General features: G+C 36.6%; 1 protein-coding gene across 6 annotated transcripts in view; it reads right to left on the reverse strand.

The window, feature by feature from the left end:
- The window catches only part of IRAG1 (inositol 1,4,5-triphosphate receptor associated 1), a 62,415-nt gene that overhangs the window by 12,732 nt on the left and 23,473 nt on the right, over positions 1-26,210 (reverse strand). For 5 of the 6 annotated variants that reach the window (XM_079309381.1, XM_079309379.1, XM_079309376.1 and 2 more), the window contains 14 exons: positions 24,447-24,510; positions 21,423-21,508; positions 20,228-20,416; positions 15,159-15,259; positions 13,995-14,065; positions 12,503-12,676; positions 10,973-11,022; positions 10,504-10,545; positions 9,336-9,926; positions 7,412-7,490; positions 4,880-5,000; positions 4,000-4,030; positions 2,716-2,856; positions 481-612 (listed from right to left, as the gene is read on the reverse strand). In XM_079309381.1, the coding sequence (XP_079165507.1) occupies positions 481-612; positions 2,716-2,856; positions 4,000-4,030; positions 4,880-5,000; positions 7,412-7,490; positions 9,336-9,926; positions 10,504-10,545; positions 10,973-11,022; positions 12,503-12,676; positions 13,995-14,065; positions 15,159-15,259; positions 20,228-20,296 (1,602 nt within the window). In that variant the 5' untranslated portion in view covers positions 20,297-20,416; positions 21,423-21,508; positions 24,447-24,510. Of the gene's footprint in view, positions 1-480; positions 613-2,715; positions 2,857-3,999; positions 4,031-4,879; positions 5,001-7,411; positions 7,491-9,335; positions 9,927-10,503; positions 10,546-10,972; positions 11,023-12,502; positions 12,677-13,994; positions 14,066-15,158; positions 15,260-20,227; positions 20,417-21,422; positions 21,509-24,446; positions 24,511-25,104; positions 25,197-26,210 lie in introns of those variants that run through there. The other variant, XM_079309380.1, reaches the window with a different exon arrangement.

Raw genomic sequence — 26,210 nt, forward strand, 5'->3', positions numbered from 1 at the left:
ATTTGTTTTCAAATCCTCAAAGGTCTTAGTCACTGGCACCAGTCTAATTACTTCAGAGGGCAAAGGGAACACTCTTGAATCTGGGAGGGTATTGATGTTTTCCCATTTATACTTACTCTGCTCTCTGTAATTGAGTGAGCTGTTGCCAAAGGCAGCTGACTGAATTAGATGAGTTTTTTGACCCAGAAAAGTTTTCTTCTTTGTGCTGCACTGATTTGAAATTAGTTTCTTGTGATGCAGCTATAGCTCTGAATAAAAGCTATGCTTCTGTTGTACAGATGTTACATAGCTTAATGGGCAATCTTCTGCCATTGGAATCTATTTCCAGGCTGCAGAGGCGTGTTACCTGACACTGCAACAGACATCTTCAATCTGTCAAATCAGCAAATAAAACCCAGAGGGTGAACATAACCTCTAGGCCAGGCTGGAAATGAGTGAAGCCATGGATCCAGGATCCAGCTGAACACCAGGATGCCTCACCTGGCGAACGGCTCCGACCATCTCGGCGCGGCTGGAGAGCCGGGCAGCCAAGCGCCGCAGCACCGCGATGTCCTCCAGCAGCTTCTGGTAGGCTTCCCTGTGCTCATAGTGGTGCCACAGGTGAGCTGAGGACTGAAGCAAAAATACACCAGCTTTATCAGCATGTTTTTAGTTCCAGTGGAGTGGCCAGAGCCCCAAAATGGGGTAGAAATATCCAGGCAGAGCTCCACATGGAGAGAATGGCCCCAGAGTGCTGCATTTTAGGCTATGGGAGAGCAGCGAAAAGGATGATGCAACACAGCTCCTCGTGCAATGGAGAAGCAAAAGAGAGAGCTTTATTTAAAGAAACACTGCACTTTATATAGGGTACTATGTGAAAAACAAAATAGAGAAGAGTGATTGGTCCAAGAAGGCAACACCTCTTTGAAAACACTTTCTGCAAAACATCACAAGACACTCAGATAGCTCTCATGCACCCTGCAGGTGAATAATCATTGCTATAATTTCTTGTCCTTGAGCAGTCTAAGAAAGCTAAGGCTTCAAGGCTGCTTTTTCCCTGGTTTCCAGCAGCATCCAACAATACCAGAGGGGTGCCAGCACTGCCACCACAGTCAGGGCTGCTGCCCTGTCTGAGCATGGTGATTCACTGCAAACTGCAGGAACACAGCTTGAGGAGTTACAGAGAGCTCTGTACATTTGCAGTACTTTCCCTTCAGAAATCTATAGTGAAACATGCCCCACTACCTGTGAACTCTACAAATGCTAAGTTCATTTCAAATAACACTTAAAAATGGTTGCTGAGGGATGAAGGACATTTTAATTTTCTGGGCACAATGTGTTAAGAGGGCTATGTGTGTTCTTTCAGTACCATGATACTTCACTTATTTGGAAAATAAGACTTTATAGTCTCAAGAATCACAGTGCTACTTTGATAATAAATTGCAACCAAAATTTGACTGCAAGAACCAAAAAGGCATAAAAGAAAATTCATGTACATCAGCTTTCCCTTGAAATTAGGTTTCTGAATAACACATCAATTATCACAAGACTGATTAAAAATCAGAAAGACTGTTAAAACTGTCATTGACTCATAAAACATGTGCCTGTCCTACCAGAATGAAGATAACCTCTCCATGAGATTGGAACAAGTCTAGGTCTAGTATGATAAAGATTTTACAGAAGCCATTACTGCTTTAAATTGCTTGTTAGTTTATTCCATTGTCCAGAACAAAAGCTTTCATAGGGAAGGCAGTTTCCACTTTGCTATAAATCATGTAAAAAAGCTTGTAAAAGCCAAACTGTAGCATGTGAACTGCTTAAAGGAAGAAAATCCTAATCACATCTGTCCCATGCTGGTAACATGATCCTTGGTGCCTAATTAGGGATTCTTAAGAGAAATACATGGCAAATCTAACAGACTTATTTCAGGCTGGAGAACCTGAGATTTAATAGGCTGTTTCTGCTTGCTCTTTACACAGAAAACAGAGGAAAGAGCAGCAAAATATTCTCAACATTTTTGTATTACAGAAACAATTAATTTGAAACTGGAGATTTGAAATTCCAGATGAAAAGATGTGAAGATCAAAATCTTTCTTTAATTGTATATTTTCTTACCTGATGATGTTCTTGATAAAGTAAATGGGAGAATCATATGTTCTCCCCATTATTCTCATAAGAATGGCAGCTTTATGAATGCTGGGTCTAAGGCTATTGCATTTATCAGCCTGGTGTGTAACCATCCCTCTGTTCATGCACAGAGACACACACAGCACTTAAGTTGACACATCTTAGCAATTTTTTGTCATTCCAGTTAGAAAACCCAGAGAAAGCTGGCAGGAAGGAATCAAATTTATTGCTGTAAAGGAACACCAGGGACTGCTGGAATGAAAGTGTACTTAGGCCCAAAACCTGACCCTGAGATTGTATCTATTCCTGAAGTATTCCTTGCTGTTTCCTTTCACATATCTTGTCTTGTAATATCTTTTATTCAAGAACTGAACAGCAAATTCCTTGTATTTATTCCTGAAATCTGCTAGATCCAGGGAAGCATCCCCTAGGCATTTTCAGCAATGCTCTGGCAGAATACTCCCTCTCTCAGAGTAGTAGCATCTCATGGCAAGGAATTTGAGCACCAAAAAATGAAGTTTTGGGGCTGAATTTACAAGTCAAGCACATTTACAATGTCTGTGCACTTTCATGTACACTATAGGAAAAGAATTCCCACTGTTTTCTTACCGTAATGGCTGCTTTAAAGTTTTCCAGTTCCTTCTCAGCATTCTCTTCTGTAAGATTTCTCTCTCTCTCTGCTTGCTGAATTCTAGATTCCAATGTATAACTATCATTTCTAAAGGCCAAGGAGAGCTGTACAAATACATTCTGTTTGGATTAAAAAAAAAGGCATTTTCCAGTAAGTCTCACTAATATATCTCAGTAATATAATTTACAATAACAATTTATGGATAAGGTATGTGTTTAACAAACTTTGCTGCTTAAATAAGTATTGAAACAGAAAATTGAAAATATTTTAAAATTAGCTTTCTTTGAAAAATCACTTCTATTTACTTCCACTGAAATAGGAATAATAAATGTGTTGCTGCCTCTTTTCCTGGATGTTTTTCTGGAATCTGTAGGGCAGAGACATAATGAAGGAAGCAGCCTACCAGAAGCACCAGAATCACAATGGATCTGTTTTCTAGCTGGATTTCCTCCAAGGGTCCCCAAGGTTTTTAAACAGATAGTCTGTGCAGAGGAAGTCCAGGGATGAGCTCACCATGAGCATTGTTTTACATAAGGGTTAAACACCTACCCCTGAAGTCAGCAAAAGATTAAGTGCTCACATTTTTTAATTCTCTTTCTCTTAAAGATTGTTTATTTCTTCACAAGACTCATTATTTCTTAGGATTAATACTTTGCAAAGCACAAGGCATCAATAGTTCCAATAGATTGCAGCATTGTAAGTAAAGACCTTTTTCTTGACTGGTATGTGATTAAAAATACAACAAACAAAGCCTACAAGCTAAAGAAAGCCTCTGTTCTGGCTTGAACAGAGGAAGTAAAAATTATGTAAATTAACAGGATATGATTTTAAAATGTCCCCAAAGCTCACATTGGCCAAGAAAAATGTAATTTAAATTGCTTCATTTCTCATCTTATTTAATCTCATTTTTTTACTACCTTAGAGTATTAAAATTATTTTGAAAGTGAATGTGTATTTCATTATGAAAAACACAATGTTTTGCTTATTCCTACTCTGTCATTTTACAATTTCTATTGCCCACATTTCACAAAATTCTTATTTTTAATAACAATTATAATAATTTATAATTTTAATAGCATATAATAACATATTAAAACCATTTTAATAATTTTAATAACAATTATAATAATTTATAGTTCAATATGCTTTTTTAAAAATGAGAACTATATTGGGGGGGGGGGAATCACCCTATTACCTCATTCTAATAAATACCCTTAAAGAAACCACTTAAAATTGGAACATATGTCTAAAATAATACTTACCTCAACTTCTTTTTCAGTGAGTGGTGGAGAGCTAGAAATAAAAGTTAAAAATTCACATTTTAATGAGTTTTTTCTCTAAAAACAAAGCTATTCTAATACTTAACTGAAAAGAACAACAAAATATGTTGGATCCCAGAAATATATGTTTGAGTTTCAAGAGTCATCCACTACTTTTCAGTTTTAATTACAATCAAGCAATAATCTCTCAGAAGTTCTTCACTTTGTGCACTTATTTATACAAAATAATGTATATAACAATTACTTCACCATAAATGTTAAATATTTATTTCACCTGCACAGAGAATCCTTATTGACAGTTCAGATAACTGAAGGCTCTGGTAGCTTTGGTACATAACCATGAGGGTGAATGGAGGAGGTATTTTTTCGCTGAATAAGCTTGGAATTGTTTTAATGTCTTGAAAAGTCCAAGTCAGTGAATTCACAAATGAGCCCTTCAATTACATTTGCAAAATAAACTCCATTTCCTTGAAAAATTGTCACCTGCAGAAAAATTGCAGAATCCTTCCATGCCCAAATTCTACCATTGGAAAGCATAATCTGGCCTGATTATTTTCACTGGGGTGAAAAATAATATTTTCAATATGAGTTCATATGTGCAGCAGCAGTCCTGGAAACCAGGAGTAGAAAAATCTGTAGAAAAATCTACTTGTAGCATGCAATTAAGACTTAAGACTTTTAAAGTTGTCCAGCTACTGGAAGTTGGTGAATTCCCCAGAATTGTTCAGAAAATCTGTGTTGCACATTTGAAGGTGTAATAATCTATCTCCCTATGAATTGAACTCCATAAGGGATGTTGACTGGGGACTATTAATGTGCCTTCTCCTGGCTGATGTTTTTTCCACTTTTAATGAGCTTTTACCTTCCTGGGAGTGATTTGTGCACTCGCAGTTTTCGCAGCAATACATCAGGAATGCTGGGCATGACGTCAGAGCTGCTCTTGGTCTCTTCCTCTTCAGTGGGGGAAGGGAGAGGTGAAGGGCCTAAAGACATTTTCAGATAAAAAAAAATTACATTACTCACTTGAAAAGTCACACATTCTTTTCTGGAATGTTTTAGCAGAGGTTTTGCAATACAATGCTGTCATTTTCTAAGGCTTTAAATGCCACCTGCCAATATGAAGTGTAGTGTAATGTGCTATAGTACAGATTTTGTACACCATTTATTGTTATAGATTGCATCATGTACCTGTTTGCACTGTATGTTCATTGATACAGGACATAAAGGTTATACTTACATACTCTGATTCTGCCATTTTCGTAAGTATCAAGACATGACTAAGACTTTTTAAAATTCATCTTACTCAGCTTCTGTATTTTCATTTCATTTAATTTCACATGTATTAGTTCCCTTATGGCCTTCTGCCTTACCAAAATTTATGAAGGACTCTCCTGTAGGAAAGGCAGATTCCCCAATCTGAATCTCAGACTTGGGAAGGAATCTTTGAACAGTTCTCCTGTTCATAAGCTTAACAGAAGGATTCTTAGACTTGCCATGTAATTAGTGTGTAAATCTGGAAAGCATTAACATGAAAGACAGAAGAGAATGGGAGATTCTTTCCAGCTGCATTTTAGTGCTGTGCATTTGCTTTATATTAAGAAATTCTAGTATTTACTTAAGAACAGTCACATGTGTCCCCACAAAATCAACCTGACACCACAGTGTCTCCAGATTTAATGCATTCCACTTATCTAAACTTGTGCAGATGCAGAGTTGCATTTACTCAGACAGTAACTTGTCATTGATAAAAAACATGATGGAGACAGTACATTGTAATAATGAAGTATCTGGCTATTTCCTATTGTTTAAGCAAAATTGCCACTCCAGTTGAAAAGGTGGCTTCTATGACAATGTAAGGAAGCAGATCTCCCTAACAAATGAACTAAGAATTTGACCCCTTGCTTGTTTTCCCTACTGAGGACAAAGAGTTGACCCTTGATGTTCTGGCTACCATTTAGATAACTTATTGGACTATAAAAAGCTTGTGATACTCATGAGATCCATGCTGAGGAGCTGGATAAAATAATGCTTATCTTTCCATAATGTTTTCCTCAAGACTTCCAAACCTGGCAAAATTATGTAGCAGGCTGATAAAATGGTAACTATTTTATGCTTTCAAACAGAGTCTGCTAAAAATTTCCTGGGAAATTATACATTAGCAGAGTGACAGGAATAATATTATCATATCTAAGAATCCAAAGATATAATCACTAAATATAGAGAGCAAGAAGTCTCTTTTAATATTGATTCATTCAGACTGAAAATGAGCCCATTTCCAGACATAATATGAAGTGTAAATCTCAACCATCTCTCAGCGTAACAGGAATTTTAAGCCCTGATGAGCTAGTCCCAGTGCAAATGTATGAATTAGCAAAATAAATAGTATTAAAAAAAATTGAAATTGCCTTTGGATTAAATCTTGGACAACCAGTTTCAGCTCCTTTTACAGTAACTATCTCCACTTCAATTAAAGTCACACTGAAAAGTTCTGAATTAACCATTTCCAAAAAAATACAGAGCTTTCGTTTAAATATTTTAGGTTGATATATTTGGTTTAAATACTTTAGCTAAGCACCACTACTATTTAATTCTTCCACATGTTGAATTATCCTCAGGTTTATATCTTTGCTCCTTGTTCTGAATCCTTTTAGATGCAGCTACAGGCATCAAATATTTTTTGTTTGTGTTAGATTGGAGAAAACATTTGGTGCCAGATTTCTTTTTTCTCAGTTATGTGGAGTTTTAAGCCTTTTCCTCAAAGAAAAATTTTCTTTCTTTTTCCTTAAAAATCACAAAATTGAGGTTAAAAAATACCACTTATTGTGAGGTATATTTTTCCAGTCCTTCAAACACATTTATGACTCTTCTCTGACCTTAGTTTTTCTCATTCACATAGACATGGAAGTATGGACCTCAAGTGAAAATGCCATTTCAACACTTGCCACTCATATACTAAAATAAAAAAGCAGCAATAAAGTATCCCATCTCTTATTTATACTCTCAGGGATCAAATTTACCATTATGACCATAATATCTTGCAGAAGTTACATCCATTTAATCCATCACTGCTGAAATGTTTTTACAGAAAGTTACTAAAACTTCAGTCTTAAGACTATTAGGTACAAGCCAGACTCCATTCCATGTGTCCATCTTTTCTCTTGGTTATAATAATAATAGCTACAGTATCTTCTTGGTTCAAATAATCAAGAAATTGAGATACTTTCCATTATTGGTCTCTCTGGTTCAGCATTCATTACTGTTCTCTATGACTACTTCAACTATTATTGTAATTGAAGTAAAAGACTTTTTCACTTTTATCCCTCACCCCCACATAATAGTCAGTTAAAAAATGAGTATATAACAAACATTCCTTCCAGTTTTTATGATACCGCACCTTTTTCCTGTTCTGCTGCTTCACTAAGTTCAGGAAGTTTAAGTCCAACTAAATTTTGATTTCTCATCAAAATATGCTCCTGTGAAGAAAAACAATAATATTTCTAAGTAACTGGACTACAAATCTCAATTTAAATATCCCTGTCCCATGAACACTGAATATAGCATTTACTTTAGTTAATAAATATAATAGAGGTATTTGCACTACATTACAGTCAGATGCTACATAACATAGATACCCCTGAATTCACACACATTCTGGAATTTTTCACATTTCAAATTTCAGGCATTATCTAGAAAAATTCCTGGTCATGCAAACAAAGATTAGCAAAATGCACCCCTTATTCAAGTAGATATATAGAGTTTTGGTAAGAGAGAGCTTTAGTAACTGACAATGAAGAAAGCAGTTTTGGATATAGCCACAGTAATAACTAAGTACCCAGATAACAGATGAAATTAAAAAATCCTATATATGAGACTTTGCCACTTTGACTTTATTAAGACCAGAGTTTGGGATGCTTCAGTGTTACTATGTTCTACCTCTATTCCTTAGAGGTAGGAAAAATGCACGCTTAAGGAATAAACCTTGTTGTCTTATTTCTCCTTTTATCATCTACTCATTTTCATTCCTATTCTCACATTTATTTAAATTAACAAACACCTGCTTTTGTTAATGAGTAGACAATTCCTACTAAAGACAGAGCTCAAATCTTGCCTAACTGTAATTATAGATCATGTTGCAAAAATATTTTTATTCTCTTATTTGTGCTTAACAGCCTTTGGGTCATTCAAAGTGCTAGAATCAAAGAATTATAGAATGGCTTGGGTTGAAAGGGTCCTTAAAGATCAACTGATTACAAACCCCTTGCCATGGGCAGAGACACCTTTCCCTATCCCAGGTTGCTCCAAGCCCCATCCAGCCTGGCCTTGGACACAGGCAGGGATGGAGCAGCCACAGCTTCTCTGGACAAACTGTGCCAGGGCCTCAGCTCCCTCACAGGGAAGAACTTCTCCTGTAATTATATAGCTCAAGATAATATAATCAAAACTTCCAGTACATACACACTAAGAATATGTGTGTTATATCAACAGGAAAAGATGAATAATGAAGCTGCCATTCCCAGACAGTACAATGGGAATTAATTAATCAAAGTGCAGAATTTGAGGTCCTTGCCTGTCAGCCTTGCATTCATCTTGAAACATTGACTAGGGGTCAAGAAAAATATCCTTATTAGGGTGATCAGGAAAGTGTTTGCTGCTTCTTTTTTTTTTTTTTTTCCTTTCAAAAGTCATTATTAGTAATAGAGACAAGTTCATTGCTTTCTTTTGGTGGTTTATTATTTAATGAAATTTCTCTTTTTTTTCTTAGGGTTTAATTCCTAAGTTTTATTAATCATTTAGAAAATAATTTAGCAACAGATTAGTTAATAGATATTGCAGCCCAAGTCTATTCATTTAGAAGGTGACAAATTTGCAGCATATTGTAATTAGGACCTGTAAGTCTGGGCCTGCTCTACCTGCCCTTGCTGTCAGTGATGCCCAGCTCTGAACACTTCAAGACATTTTCTGAGAGGGCTCAATAATCATTACAAACTCATTTCCTGTTCTCTGTGGTCTTGCAAATGTAAACATGTAAGAGCACATGTACATGCATATGTACACATGGAAGCACCACAGTGCACTTCATGCATATTTGAAGAGAACTAAGAAATAGATAATTTTCATTGAATTTACTTACAGGTTACAATCTAGTAAAGTTGCAAAGGAAAAACATGATACAATTCTGTACAGATTATGTTGAACTATTTCCCATTTTATCACTGTATGTTTCTTGCAGTGACAAAAATAATGCTAAACATGTTGGAAGTTCAGTAGGGTATGAAAAGGACTTTTTAAAGCAGGCTACAGCTGATGACAGGACTTACCTCTCTGAGCTTTGTCAGCTTCTGCATTCGAACTGGCTGAACTTGGATTTGAAGGTCTTTGAATGATTTTAACTGATTGCTGGATTTATTACCAACAAAGCTTTTATCTTCCTCACATGGTAATTTTAAAGGGGTTTTCTCTTTCTGTCCAGGCTCCAAGCTATCCCAGGACACAGCCCGTAATAGAGGAGGACGCAGTCCACACAGTTTAAATTCTGGTTTACATGGAACTTTGTGGTCCCTCATTTCTGGAACAGGAATTTTTAGCTTTGAGTCCATATTTCCTATTCCTGGTCCTGGTAAATGGGTTCTTAAAGGAACATCATTTTCTTTCCCTTTCTTGAGGAATGATTTTCCAAGTTCATTTTCACAAACATTCATGCAAGTATTAAGAGACATTCTGCCACCATCACCAGCTGAAGGGGAGAATTTAGGTAAAGTATCCATATGTTTACGTGGATCAAAGTTTTCCTTTTGGTCAGAGAGCTTTTCTTTGGAGTTTTCAAAGCCAGCAGAACGAGGAACCAACCTTCCCTGAGAAATCTTTCTTTGATCATTCTGCCTTCGATCAGTTAATCCTTTTGCAGCATTCTGAAAGTACAGGGACACACATGAAACAGAGAAACAAGTCCAGATTCCTCTTTTCCCCTGCCCATGGACAGACTTTCATTGTAAAAAGTCATTTCCTTTGCAGTGACATTTGCTTTTGAATATGTGCTGTTGACAAAAGAAATAATTTTTAAAGGCACTTGAAGAACACTGAATTGGGAATCTCCTCTCTGAACTTTTGAGTTAACCTCTCCCATTCCAGAGCCCATTGCATCAATCCTCTTAAAGCCAAGCTCCTCAGCATCTTAATGTCATGGAAAGTCTAAACCACTGACATACACTAAAATGGCTATAGTAGATACTTCTACTTTAATTATAAAGTTATTTAGCATATGGATTTTAATATAGCTAGAGCAGGGTGCACGTTAGGATGGAAAGATAAAGTGATAAGCCCACTGTCCATTACTTATTTTACAGGTGCATCATAATTTCTTAGAGCAGTGTAATTTTCTTTTCACACAGTAAACAATCTTTCAGCATTTTTAGTCCCATCAGTAAATCATATGAGTGCTAAGACAAACCAGATGACTTTGTTCAGCTCTTAATGTGAAACACTTACCTCTGCAGTTTGCCTGTCATCCTCTTTCACAATTCTGTTATTCTACCAAAAAAAAAGGATGAAAAAAATGCCTTACAAGGTTATCTTTCACACCTATGCTACAAATGCTAGATAAAGATATTAATAGCTGAACTTTGAATCTCTTAATTTTTACATTTCTTCTTTTATTTATTTATGAAAAAGCTTTAGGCATTAGTTTTTTCATAGATTAGGGTTATATTGGATCTTTTTCTAGATTCTAGACTTAACAGATCTTTATGATCTTTCAGTTCCTTTTAACTTATGGATTTCTGTCTTCAGAGTAAATGCTTATTCATGTCTTGCTGTACAGAGAAAAATACCAGTAATCCAGTTTTGGTATATAAAATGGTATTCCAAACATATAATTTTTATCAGGGAATAAAAGGGCAACATATTATAATATAGTACTCTAATAACCAGGTTATTACACAGAATATTCAGCTCTTACCTGCCCTGGAGATACTGACTCAATACTAGTGGCTGTGCATGCATCAGACCCTGAAAGATACACACATTATTAGGGCGTATCCTGATATTTTGCTCAAAATATTTACTACTACAGCATTAACAAACACATATGTGCACAGTTTCCCATAGCACATGAAGGACAAAAATTAAAATGTCAAAAATACTATTGAAAAGGGAAAAAAATCAAGTACATATCAAGTGAAACATCATCAAAGCTGCTCAAAACTCCATTATTGATAAAATTTAAAAAATAGAACACATGAACTTGCAACACCACAGGAATAAAAATATAATAAAAATATCTATATACAAAAATATATTTTGTATACATTCAGGAGCTTTATCATATTCAGGACTAGATGCCTAAATCTACTCTTCTTAAGAAATACTAAACAAATACATTTTTGGTGAGCTTTTATAAGTTAAAGTTGGAGCCTGAAAATGGTTGGATTTGATGATCTTAGAGGTCTTTTCCTCCCTTAATGATTCATTTTACCTGATGGAAGTGGAAGAGTGAGAGAGTTGCTCCGAGATGCTACAGGTGAAACTTTAGGACTAAGAGTAGGGGAAACTGCTTCATTAGAACAAAGACAAAAACAAAAAGGTGATTTTACTTTCTAAGCATGTACTTTCTCTATTTTTAGAATTCAGATGAGACTAAAACATCAATAGCAGAGTCATCAGTCATGTGTTTGCCCAGAACCTGCCAAGTCATTTTAATTGCCAGGTTGTACTTGGCAATTAGGAATTTAGAGTATGTTTCATGTCTTATAGGTCAAAAATTGATAAGTTTCTGTTGATATAGGGAATCCTTGTTCTTCTCAATTTTCTGATACTGTAAGCACTAAGGAGATGCAACACAAGAGAAGATTCATGAGGACTTTAGGAAAAAAAAGAGATGACACATTGTTGTGGGGGTTTTTTTCCCTCCAGAGAGTCTCAGGCCAATAGTAAGAAAGAGCTTTGTTTGAGGTGGCATTTCAAAGCAAAATTAAAGTCTTATTTCATGGTAAATTGGCATTTTGTTTCACTTTTCAAACACTTCATATAAAAGGAAAAATAATTTAAATTGGCATTCTAGAATAAAACATTTTATTCTGCTGTTTTAAAAGGAGGATCTGGTCCATTTAGCTTAGTTTATGGCTATGTTCAGAATAAGAGGCAGAGTAATTGTGTCTGGAGGGAATGTTTTTTCAGCAGGATGAATCTAGCCACTAAAATTTCATTTAAAAACAATTTGTGAGCATTTTTCACTTTTCAATTGAAATACTTCATGCTTTCTTGTTACACTGTTTGCAGGGTAATTTTACACCATTTTACCCTCACACACCTGAGTACATGGATGGGTCATTTCTGTTTTATGTGGAACCTTGTGGAAGAGAAGAGGGATTCTGACCTTCACATTAATCAAGTGTATGCAACAGCAGCAATGTGCAAATTACAATAAATACTTGCCTTTCCAGATGTTTGAAGGAGAGTAGAAAATCTGGTTTTCAGGATCTGCCCCTACCTGTGGGTGACTCTGAGAGGCTGCTTCTTGATTTTCTGCCCCTGCGTGTTAGGAACCTCTCACTCGCTTTCTTTGCTTCTTCTAACAATTCAAGGTTCTTCTTTTTGTCTTCTTCTGATATCTTGACATCTGGTAGTGGATCATTTACCAGATCAATCACATGACCACTATTGTCTGTGTAGAAAATGTCAGAATTAGAGCTGGACCTTCAACTTCCAGGTACATTGTGGCATGTGACAGTAGCAAGTTCAAAGCAAACCTGAAAATTTATATGTATAAATTTAGCTTTGAGCTTGCATTTAACAAAAAAAATAGTGTCTGCTCATTTCTAGTGTTGCTACTATCTCAAGTTCAGAGCAAGTCCTCAAAACCACAGGTAACCCACTAAGATTAATTCACTGTGATCAAAAATTCTCTGAATATGTGAAATGGGCTTTTCCAGCCATGTCTCCAATATAAATTTTCTCATTTCTAAATAAAAGTGCCATTAGATCTTTTTCAACTAACAGTATTGGCATTTCTATTGCAGAGTGTGTTTTTTCATGGAATTTTCATGTTCAGTTTTTCAAGGCTAAGAACCTCACCCAGCAAAGATTTTTGCACAATAGTTTTAAGAAATAATTTAACACTTCATTAATCCGTGGCATTTAAACTGGTTGAAAACACTGAACTCTGAGCACCAGTTTTTACAATTCTCCAGTCTATGATGAAGCTGTCAGAAGGGCCCTTTCTGAGTGAGTCAGTGTAAATGGCTTTTATGAGCATCAAAAGAACAGCTTGGATGAGGGGGAGAAAAGTCATCAGGTAATATGAGAAAAATATTTTAAAATTTGACAAGAGCCATTACAGAAACATCTTTTTTTCCAGAAAAGCTAAGGACATAAACAAGCAGCAAAACCTCAAGGATTTTTGGTTTGTGGGTGTTGAGCTGTTTCACTATTAGTTTTTGATTGATTTTTTAGGGGGGAGAGAGAAATCCTTTGGCTTTAATTTCCTTACACTTAGTTCAATTTCAAGGGTGTCAAAAACCATACTTACAAATTGAATATTCTAAAGCAATCTATTTTCAGTGAAATATCTGTTTTAGTTTAAACTCAGATTTTTGTGTTGGAAGTTTGAGAGACAGATCTCCCATGATGCTTTCCCTGTGCCAGCAGAAGAGAAGCTCAAGTGTAGCAAAATCAGTATTTTGCATTCTACAAGAAATAAAGCATGTATATATTGAGCCATCTGAAAATGTTAGGCTAATGCACCAATTAACAACTTTCTGAAAGTAACAATGTGTGTATTACCCTGAATTGGTCTGCATGCAATATACCTACAAGCTCATGATCACAATTCACCATCCCAGCAGTGTTCTCTGTGCACATATTACAGAATGTGCACAAATTAAAAATTGCAGTCAACACAGTCAGACTCTCTATATAGGTTTTTATTGCATGCCACATTTTCTGAGAATACATCCTAGTTGAAATGAATAATCACTTCTTACCAACAGAAGTCAGTGAACTTGTTGAATTCCTGGTGGCACGGTTAGAATGTCTCCTATGAGGACTCCGAGGCCTAGAGAGAAAAATGAACAAACAAAAATTATGGAGTATGGCACCAAAAAGAGTTCCTAATTGCCTATTAAAAATGAATATTAAAAAGAAAGCTCTTTGATTAAAAAATGAAGACAAAAACATTTATCACAGTTCTTTTCACCTCCAAACAACTGGAAAATGAAGGAGATTGTAAAAAGAAGGAAAAATGCAGAAATTGATCTGACAAAGGAGTTCTAAAATTTGCTATTCATCTCATGCACTGTGATCCTGATTTCTCAGAAAAAAACCCTAAATTTCTTTAGATTACTACCATGACTTAAAAATCATGTAAGAATGGTACATAACAAAAAAACTCAACAAACAAACAAAACAACTTAGTCTTTCTGAATGGTTACTGCTTCTCAAATGAAATTTTATGGCTAAAATAATTCCTTCCACATTGACACTTCCATAGGATCTTTCTAAACTGCAAACCAGGTAAAAGTCTCAAACAGCTGCAGAAATGTAAATGCTGACCCTGCAAATAATTCTGCTTTTGAAGGGCTGCATATAAATTCTGACTCTAAACTAATCCTGAAGTTTGGAGAAGCACACTTATAAAAATATAAACAAATTAAAAATTTAAAAAATATATTTTCTGGTATGTTTTTTCCCCATGTTTTAAGTTTAGTGACAGGTCAACAAAATTAATAAGCCCAGGTCATAAAGTATGCTTTATCAGAGTAAATATAATAACCCTAATTCAAGTTAAAAATTAATTGAAGTTTTCAACTTCAAACAGGATTACTTTCAAAGACACTTAACCTCAAGGTGGTATTCTTGTCCCATCTATGTGAACAGGCCCAAAACTCTTTCAAAATCCCTTGCATTACAGTGTTCAAACTAGATATTTGTTGTCCAACTCAGTATTCTGTGTAACTCTACTCTTTTGGTCTTAGTTATATTCCTGTTCCTCCACCCCACATCCCAAATATCACCCTCAAACTGCAAAGGCAATATGACCAAATCACAGAGATACAGCAATAGTATTTTCACACAACACATTTCAGAGCAATGCTTTAGAAACATGTCCCTGGAATTTATGGATGGATTGGTAATGTATTATACAGTACCTGTTAACCAGATTTTTATCAATTTCTATATCAGGTGTAACAGCATTCTCTGGAAGAACAATGGAAGGTGTGCTGCAGGTTGTCCCTTCAACAACTGTGTCCTGAATGGAGTGTGACAAAGATTAAAATGCAGTTAAACAGAAATTCAAACCACTGAACATTGACACTCTGAGGGGAAAACAAGGTGTATTTCTCAATTTACCTAAAAGAAAAAGTAATTGAAATAAGAGATAATTAACTGTAATTTGACAAAACAAAAGTGAATTAGAGGCCTATACTTAAATTACTCAAAAGAAATGATGGAGACCTGGAATATCTGTTTTCTTTTAAAAATTTGAATGCATGCAAGCTAAATTCAATAAGCATGGAGTGAATGAGAAAGCTTAAAAAAAGGTAGACAGTCTGGTTTTCCACACAGCAAACCATTCTTCTAGTGAAGTGCATGTCCAAGAGCTCAGTGAATTTATGAGCTGAATGCAAGAGTGAAAAGCAGCTCTGTATAACAGGGCTAAATTAAGCATACAAACCCTCCAAATGATAGTAATTTATAATCAAAGCTTCAAAAACATAGTATTAAGTGTATACCCAAAACCCCAGAAAATAATTTAGAGTTATCTTGTTCAGCTCCACATGGTTTTCACTCAAATTACTTGGAAGCATATTTTTAAAATATTATTTCAATATTTAATAAAATATAATTTTTAAGTGCTAAAAGAAACTGGCAAGCTGAATATTAATATATGCTTGCCTGCTTAAAAATATGAGACTTTGCCTCAAGAACTTAATCCTACACCTTCTGCATGATGATACCACTCAGCTGAAGAAAAGAAATCTGTTTCCTGTGAGATATCACAAATGCAGCATCAAGATATCACAAATTGCATCAAGTTGGTATAAAGTAATGTGGATGTCTCTCGTGTGGTAAGAAAATAATTACTTCTACCCCAAGTACTGTATTCAGATTAAAACCAAATACCAGCTGGAGGGAAAGCTTCCCAGCAGTGGAAGTGGACTGCTGTCAGGTGACTTGTAACATTTAAAGAATAATTTGTAAATTCTCAAATCTAAATGCATTCACTACACACTGATATATACGAGTATTTTGTTTTAGTTGGTTATTTGGAGTTTACAATTTTCTTGAAACTACATCCTGAAGCTCTACAAGAAATTTGTAAGGCAGGTAAGGAAAAGCTGTGCAATAGCACTAATTTAGGCATTAATAGAATTAAAAGTATGTAGTAAGTCACAAGTAGCAAGTGAATTTTAGGCTCTGGAAGTATTCAAGGCCAGGCTGGGTGGAGCTCTGAGCAACCTGGTCTAGTGGAAGGTGTCCCTGTCCATAGCAGGGCAGGGGAACTGGATGATCTTTAAGGTCCCTTTCATCCTAAACCATTGTATCCTATTCCATAAAGAAGCTGACTCTTACTTAATTGCTTATGTCTATCATTTACCATAGAACTCCATGAAATATCTTTCCCAGTGCTGCATTTTATTCTTGTTGAAATAATGTATTTTCTGATCAAGTCAAAGGACTCTAAAAGTAGTTGGAAAATGGTAAAATATTAAAATACATAGTGTAACCCTTCTACCTCTCAAAGACAATGAAATGTGCCTTGATTTGGACACTTGATTTAAGATTCTTGATTCTCCTGTAAATAGCATAATTATTTTACTAAAATAATTTTTATTTCAAGCAGGTCCACACTTCCATACTCATAATTCTCATATGAGCTTCCTTGACAAGTTCACTTTGTCAGTCACAGGAGAGCAGGATGGGGAACATGCCAAGAAAACACTGTGAAGTTTTAAATTTAGGAAAAATATCCTTGTAGTTCTGAAGATGTTAGAATCCCAAAGCATATGTGATTCCAATGTACAAGTGGCATTTTACGACAATAGCTTGAAATCAATTTTTAGTCCTATATGTGAAAATATTAAAAAGTGACAATATTTTGTCAATGACAAAACTTCAGGTGACTCCTCTGTTTGTAGGGCAAAGCAGCTGAATACACATGCACAGTGCTTATATTAATCTCATGACTGCCAAAAAAGCAAAAACTTTTGAATGATGTAACATCAGCCTTGAAGTCACTCAAGCCCATTTTAGGACTCTAAAAACAGCTCATTAAAAAGAAAAAAAAAAGAAGTAGAAGAAGGAAAAAAATAAAAAATAAAAAAAAAGGAGGTTGCAGCCAAGGCTAGTTCAGGTCAGGTAGAAAGCATTAATCCTGGTCAGGAGCTATAGGAGCTCAGCAGCTACACAAGTGAAACCTCATGGCCCCTGCTGTCCAAACCTACATTATCCAGAAGAGGGGCAGGAAGAGCCAGAGCAGGAAGCTCTTTGCAGGGCCAGCTGGCTCCAATCAAAAGGAATTGTTACAGACTGAGGAGTGCTCATGCTGCTCCACACAGGCCTTGGAAGAGAAGCTTTAACAGGAAGCTTAAGCTGCCTCACAGTTGTACAACTGCACAGAGATGACACACAAGATTTCCATCACCCTTCCATTTGAGTGCCTTTAACTCTGCTCCCTTGCAAGCTTCCAGACCTGTCTCCTCCTCAGCTATTCCCAACAGTTGCCTTATCTCCTAATTACAATGGTTCCCTGCTACCCAAGTCTTTGCTTCCTTTTTGTCCCAAGCCCTTCCCCCCACAAAAATGTAGGATAAAACAGACTCCACCTCTGTGGCTCAGGTGGGAACTGCTCCACAAGGGTGACCAGGAGCCATTCAGACTTGCAGGGAGGCATGTGCAGGGCTGAGAGGGTGGCACAAGCAGTTTGGTCCATAACAGAACAGCCAAGAGGATCAGGGATTTGCAGGGTGGAGGTAGAACCTAGAACCTCCAGACATTTTGGCTGTTAAGTTCTACCAGGCCCTCACTAAGCATACAGAGAATGTGCTTTTGAAATTTTTATAACCCAGACAAATTGGGATGATTTTTACATTAATGGGATAGTGAGGGAAGAAGGAATATAAAGATACTCTGCTAAAAGATCTACCATGCCACACAGTCAGATGTCAGAGTTCACTGTGTAACACCTCAATTCTTTCAAGCACTGGGAGAAAAAAATAAACAGGAAAAAGAAAACCCTCTGCCACCTGGCCATATTCTTAGATATTAATTAAAAATCTGGACTGAACTTCAGAAAAACACAGGCTGCTGTAACAAATACTGAAATGAAAATCCATATTTGTTTTCTCAAAATGAATTTGAGACACATAACACGGGTTTCCCCATCAAGTAAAAGCATGATCATAATTGAAGCATGCAGAAAGCTACATGTGATGTAAGGCTCAGTTTCTTTCTGTCAGAACTGTTTTGCAATCTGTGTGCATTTGGGCATGCAGGGAAAAGGTGGGGAAGAATCTCCTGAAACACAACAAGGAAGTTTTTAGACACCAGACAGCACTTTAAATGAGATAGAATTCAGACTTGGAAAATTTTGTTGAATAGCAGAAAACAAATTCACCAGCTTTTAATTCCTTCTGATGCCCTCTCCTTGCCTGCAAGTCCTTATCTCACAATAATAAGCTGTTTTACTTAGAGTGACTTACAGTCATGCTGTAGAACTTGACCTGCAGCAAGAGCCAAGAGTGACAACAGCCAAGAGCAAGATCAAATTTTCACAACATTGGCTAGTGGCAAACCTTAAGTAGGCTTATGAGCAGTGTAGTGTGTTGGTTAAAATCACTCCACTGCCTTTTATGCCTAAAAATAATCATTTATCTAAAATGAAGCATTTTGTTCAGTGAACTGATTCGTGAACTATCACATTACCATCGTTCATTTAAGCTCTACATCTAAAAGGCCTAGAAAATGTATTAAAAATGTAATGCTTTTATGTTAGGAGAATGGAAATTTTCATTTCTCCCATTTCACAAGCCTATTCAGGATTAGAATCACCGGTGTCTGCTATATTTTCATATTTTTCATCTTTGGCTATGTTTTATCCAGCAAGTCTTTTATACTAAAATACTTTCCACAGAAGTGAGTTTAAAAACCCTAATAAAGTCTTCTTGAGCTAATGTTGTCAGATGGTAGCTTTGATGAACTTGTATCCAACTGGGTGTTTATCCTAAGGCAGGAAATTAGCACTCAGCACCATGTGCAGTTCAGATGGAAGGCAGGACAAATCAGTGCAGTGCTCACTGCTGACAATATTTTCCAACAATGTTAAAGCAGCGGATGTTTTCACCTAAAGTCTGGAATGTAGTGTCCTCAAACCCAATGACAGTGTCATATCTTTAACTGAGGATGTGCCAGACTATAAATCCTCTTTCATTACACCAGTTTGTGTAAAAATGAATGATTTGGATAACCTGTGATTTCTTAATCACAGTAAGGAGCTAAGCTAACAACTGGGAAAAAAAACAACCCTACCCCAGTTTATTAAAACAGACATCTACTTTTTATCCATGGTATAGATTACTGAAAAGGGGAAAGATCCATCTGTTACTGATTTTTTTTATATTTATCTGAAAAGAAAACATGTAAAAACATGTAGATGCCACACAGATTTGAAGCAAACTGATAAATATTCCTGGGGACCACCCACCTGCCCTCTGTATAGTTCCAGTGTATGTTCAACTCCTGTTGTGGCAAATAAAGCACTGAGAAAGACTACAGACCAAAAAAGCCCATTTCCATCTTTCACACACACAGGAGTTGCATAACATCCTCTATATTGGTAAAAGCAACTGGTTGTTTAAGTGCAAGCCTAAGTTCTGTTCTCAAAGTTTAAAGTTTTCTTTAATAACATGAGAAAGGACATTTTTGGACAGCTTTGATATATGTCTGTCTGTTCTGAACCATTTATAAGCCTCCAGATGAAAATGATAAACAACTGCTTGAGCAATTTAAGTTCTCATCCCTTAGGCTATAAAATATTTGAGGAACTCTGAGGATTTCAATTGAAGGATCATTCATAGCTTCATCAATTAAGCAAAACAGCCTGACACAGAGCAACAAATAGATTAGATTTTATAAACCCCTAAATATACACAAACAGGTTTCAGTCTCAGGTTTCCAGCGAGTGTCAGAAAACACCTTTGTAAGTAAGAGAGCTTACTTTGGCTGGAGGAGAACTGTTGTGCTGGGCCTCTTTTGCTTGTCCCTTGTCTTCAGGTAAGGTTGGCATGGTGAGCAGCGTGAAGCACGTGGAGCTGCAATGTGGACTAAGAGGACCATGCACTGCTGGCAGTATCTGTTTCAAGTTAGCCTGAAGGCATAAGCGCTGGGAGGCCTCGTGATCTGCAGGCTGGGTTAGATGCCAAAAATACAAATCAAATCCATTTAAAACTCTATGCTCGAAAACTGAGATCACTTTACAATAACAAACAGTATTAAAGTTTAAATTAAAAATCTTGTGTTTTATTAACTAAAGCTTTCAAGGTCAAGTATAACTTAGCAAATGCATTCAAAACAGACAACCTTCTGTTCTTGTTGCTATTTCCATCTCTTTCCTCCATTTTACAATTTTCACTTTGTCACTGTGATGTGACTGAACTACCTTCTCTAAATATCCTCCAAGAAGTAAACAGCATCCTGGATATCACAGAACAGCAGAATAGTTCAGGCTGGAAAGGACCACAGGGGGTCATCTGGTCCAACCTCCCTGCTTAAGCCAGGTCACCCCAGAGCACATGGAACAGAATTGCATCCAGAAAGTTCTTGAATATCTCCAGTGAGGGAGACTCCACAGCCTTTCTGGAAAACCTGCTTCAGTGCACAATCACCTGCACAGCAAAGTTCTTCCTCATGTTCACGTGGAACTTCCTGTGCACGAGTTTCTTCTGCTTTTGCCTCTTGTCCTATTGCTCAGCGCCACAGAGCAGAGTCTGGATCCATCCTCTGACACCTCCCTTCAGATCCTGACAGTCATCTTCAGTCATCTCTTCCATAATATGCCTTTTTGCAACTAATAGCCTTAATGCTACAGAGCATGATCTCAGATCTCAGAGGACCAAAACTGGAACCCTAGAGGGTGACACTTCTCCTTTGAGCAAGGTGAGTTGTGCAAAGACTGGGTGTACCTCTGCACAAGACAGCAAGACACTTCCAAAGCAAAATAGCAGAAATGCCCAAAGAAGGGGAAAAAAATATCACTACCTATTAGCTGAGAAAATTCTCCTTATTAGTATCAAAGGGAGGCACTGCATTCACAAGGAAAACATCAGCACAAAAGCCTGTAAAAAGTCTGAGGATCAGCAGTGCAAAGCACAAATCAGTCCTTAGAGTGGCAGTGGATGGGATGCAATACTTACTGTGACACCTGCCCAGGAATCAGGGTGCTGTCCTCATCAACACTTCAGTGTCCTCATCAATACATGACTGTACTCCCCAGCGGTGCCTGCAGGTCACACACACACAGCTGAGGCCACCTGGTGCACACACTGGTGTCTCCACTAGGAACTGCTGCCTACTGCATTGTAAATTAACCTGCTACAGTTTTCCCTTCCATTTCAGGAATATGTTGGTTTATATATGTTGCCAATTACATTTGTCAAAATACATCTGTTGCTTTAAAATAAAAGCCAAAAGAGGCAAAACCATTCACAAGAAACACTGAAGCAGTCTCAGTAGTGACAAGTGCCTCACCTCAGATCTTACAGAAGAAAATCTGTGCTGTAAAACCTACAAAAGGGTGAAAACTTTGGACTACAGAAGCAGATAAGACCCATGCTTTTATAAGGTTTACTTCACATTATGTTGGAAACTTAATTTTCTCTTTCACTGGAAGAGGAATGCAAGGCCATCTCAAACGTACTTTAATGCAGAACAAATAGATTGTAAAAATGATCCTACACACATATTGGTGTGTTCAGGAGAAAGTAATTATATCATTGCAGTTCCTTGATAACAACTCTGAAATAGATGCAGCACCAAGACCAAGATACAGACTCTTTTTGAACAGTGGGCATGAAGATTTTTCAGAGCAGTGTGTGCTGTAGGGACAGCACTTTTCCAAGTTTCTCTATATGTTGTACCTGTCAGAGGTGATTTTCTAAAAGTGGTAGTTCATGTTTGCATCATGATTTCACCCACTTCTGACTTCAAATAAGAATAAACTTTCTATTAATAAAATCTTTTAAAATGGTTACTACGGCAAAACAATTGAAGTCCCTAATAGGATGGAAAAGACATATTTATGATTGTGCACATTTTAATAAATACATAGATTAGACAGATAGCAGTAGCACTGAACATCTGTGTGTTTCAACAATTAAGTTTTTTTGTATCAAACCCAGTCACCAACTATTAGCAACACATGAAGCTGAGATGGAAACAAGGTAACTAAAAAAAAAGTGACACAGAACTTGCATATCATCTCTGTAACAAAATCATGGCATTCTACACAATTTCTGAGTTTGCAAGGACTCAAATTCAAATTGGGGGAAAAAAAAAGAGAGAAAAAAAAATATATAAATCTGGCTGTTTATCTGATCTCTCTTAGTGTTTGCCTTAGAAATTTATTATGATTCTGATATATTTAACCCAATGTTGGGCCCGAAAAATCAGGAATGTTTCAAGTCATGGCCAAAGCATGTTTGCAGTCCTACATGGAATTGCAGAAGCTCTTGCACCAAAGTGGTTTATTCCCAGACTTTACTGAGTTCTTAATACATACTAAACTTAAAAATAATGCAACTTATCTTGAAACAAGAAAGGGCTATTAAGCACATCAAGTTTCAGTTCATTTTTCAGATTTAAAAAGCAAAAAAAACTTTAAAAGAAAAAGAAATAAATCAGCAGGCTTGTCTAAGAATAGAAAGGGACAAATCCCAATCTGTGTTGTGCTAGAGATGCAGCACAGAAAGTACAGCCAAGGGAAAACCAAGGGTAGAAAGATGAATTTATGCTACCTTAACAACCCCCAGATTTGGAGTGGACTGAGTTCAGGCTGTCTCTGACACAATTAGAACCCCACTCTGATTTCCTTACAGAGCTATCTTGCAAATAGGAATAAGCTTCAAATCTCTGTGCTGATCATTAGGAAAATTTCTTCTGACTTTGTTTTTTCCTAATACCACTCCAGAAAACACCAGTGCTGAGGACTATACTGGAGCAGTGAAATCTTGCACATTATTCATGTTCTTAGGCTTCTTAAATCTGTCACCATCTTTGCATACCTTGACTGCATTGCTGCAGTCCACTACACTGCCAAAGTAAGGGGAAATGCATATTGGTATTTCAGTAAAAGGAGATAGTTCAATTACTAAACTATATGATTTAGAACTCCAAAGTTATTTTCAGTCTAAAAACTTAGTTTTAACATGTGCACTGTTCTTAAAGTCAGTAGCCCAGACTTTTTAAAGACTTTATGATGTTTACCCAGCACAAACATCATATATTGTAAATGTAAATGGATATACCATGCTCTGCCAGGTGTTCTGCCATTTTCTGATCAACTACTGCCTTCTGGTACTGGTAGGAAAGGCAAAGGTTTAGAAGTGATGGAAACTTAAATATTAGTGAATAAATGCTCTTCCATCACTGCTGAAGTACCTTATACACCTTTAGCTGGGCAATAAAAACAGGCCCATAAATGTCCCATGGAGTCAAATGCATAGAAATAGGAGGCTTTGTAAGAACACTCTACAAGAATTAGAGGAGCTTATCTGCATCCCAAAAATGTAGATGGAAAATAAAGAAATGTCCTTGGAAAATTTATGTCATTGGAAGGTACATTTTTTCTTTTTCAGCAGAGTATTAGGGCAGAGTGCAGCCTTGGAGCTTACAGAAATTCCCACCTCTGTTTACAAAACCAGCTGACAGCATTACTGAGCCCTGAGCTGGAGTGCAGAGAGCATGACCAGCCTGGTTCTAAGCCTGGCTCACCTGTCAGCTGATCAGCCTTGGGAATCATGCTAGCATTAGTTTTGTCAGCTGTGTCTCCTTTCCACAAGCACAAACATGTTTCAGACAAAGAAGTAAATTATATGTTAACAATACAGCAAGGTGCCAACTCAAACACCTGTAATTATTTGCCCTGAAGGCACTGAAAAGAGAGATTAAAAATACACCTGCACTTTATAAACAGTCAAGGTGCATGAGCACATATTAGCATCTGAGATGATTTCAAGATCCTGTTATTTCTATCTTTATTTCTTTTTTTTCTTCATTGATCAAGTACTGTCTGGCCTGCCTCTATCTTATCAGAGGATGTCATTACATTATTGTAGTGTTTTATCAAACTAAATTATCTCCCCCAAAACTCTATTCTTTCAGAAATGGCAAGAGATTCAAAATTATCTTTTAAAATTAAATACTTGGAGAGATTAACTCACATGTCACAGGCAGAGTGGATGTGGGTGAAGATCTACAATCTCTCTATGCACAAGCCTTGTGCACCTACAAAATGAGTTTAAAAAAACACAAACAAATTACCTATCCAATTCACCAAATTCTGTTCATTCCCACACTAAGAGGAGATGACTGAAAGAAAAAAAAAAAGTAAGAAAAAGAAATAAAAGACAGGATGGAGTGCATTTTAACATTTTGGTCTGTTATTATAAACTTACTGCTTAAAATAGTTAGGAAAAAAATGATCCCCTGAGCTCAAATTTGTAGTCAGATACAGATCAGTGAATGCAGAGAACTTTCTTTTACCACTGTGTAGGCTTAGAGTACAATCTCCAGGAAATGGAGATCTGGGAGCTCTATTCCATAAAAGGGAAAAGTATTTAGAGGGCTCTTGGCTTTCAGTGTGTTCTCTCTGCAACTCATTTTACCATAGTAGAGAAAGTTAAGTATAATCAGCTCACTTCCCCAGGCTGAGTCATGGCTGAGTCCTTGTCAGTGAAGGCTCAGAGAAAGGTGCTTTATTCCATTTCCACGGATAGCTGAGCACCTGACCCCAAATGCTCTGCCACATCTCAACAAGGGGACACAGAAAAGAGCAGAAATAAATTAAGTTAAGAAAGAATCTCATTAAGATTTCTCGACCTCATGCTGCCTGCAGTCAAGTCTTGTTTGTCAGCAACAGGAGTTGCTTGCTCATGGATGCAGCTGAACTGCACAATTCTGAGTGGCTTTCTGTAACTTTTCTCTTTGTTGCCATGTAAAGTAGTTGTAAAACATTACCAAATTAAAAAGGTACTCCTTTTGCACTCCTTTATGTATTGCTGTAAAAATACACGGAATTCATGCAACATTTTGAATTAGGTTTTGCAGCTTTGAAGTACTTAAGACCCAGCAAACTTCCATCAAATAAAGTCAGAGCAAAACAGTTTGTGCCACAAAAGGGTTTTCAAAGCAAAGCACATAGCTTAAGATGCACAGTTTTCTGGCATACATTAACTAGCCCCTAAAATTTTAAAAACCCAAAACCACAACACAACAAAACAAACAAACCCCCTAAAAACAGATCCAGAATATCTTAATAGAAACACTTTGAAATTTTGCATTAGGACTCCAAGATCTTTCTATAATAGGAACATTAACTGGGAAAAGGAAAAAAAATCCCACAACTAAATCTGACTCATGTACATTCTTGCCCTTTGTGACAAAAGGTCCTACGTGGAAACTGGAAGACAATTTTTTATTGTCTGCAACACAGGAAAAAATTGACTAGTAGTTTCCTAGTGCATCTCATTTTTATGACAAATGATTGGTTTTTCATGTTAAATACTCAAGTTTGCAAGATACTAAGATCCTGCTTCAGCCAGTTCACCAAACCACAGAGTCACAGCCCCAGGACTAAAATAAGGCACCTCTGTGATAACCTTAATGATCTGAGCTCCACCCACACTAACATCCATACAACTGCACAAGGAAAACCTGGAAGACAAAATGGTGCTTCTGTTTTTAGGATACAGAACAATTCCATGCAAAGTGTACGTGCAACCACCATGTGAATTCAAAGGATCTGTTCTCATAGTGAGATTAATTCCTAAGAGATTTAAATAATACTTCTTGACAATCAGAACACTTCCAGGTTGCAACCTTAGAGTGTTCTGATTGTCAAGACAAGGGATGAATGTGAATAACTTTGTCACAAAAATATTTTAAAGGAAGAAACTAGCAAAAGCTAAAGGAAAATACAATTTCTA

The sequence above is a fragment of the Erithacus rubecula genome, assembly GCF_903797595.1.
Source record: "Erithacus rubecula genome assembly, chromosome: 6".
NCBI lineage: Eukaryota > Metazoa > Chordata > Aves > Passeriformes > Muscicapidae > Erithacus > Erithacus rubecula.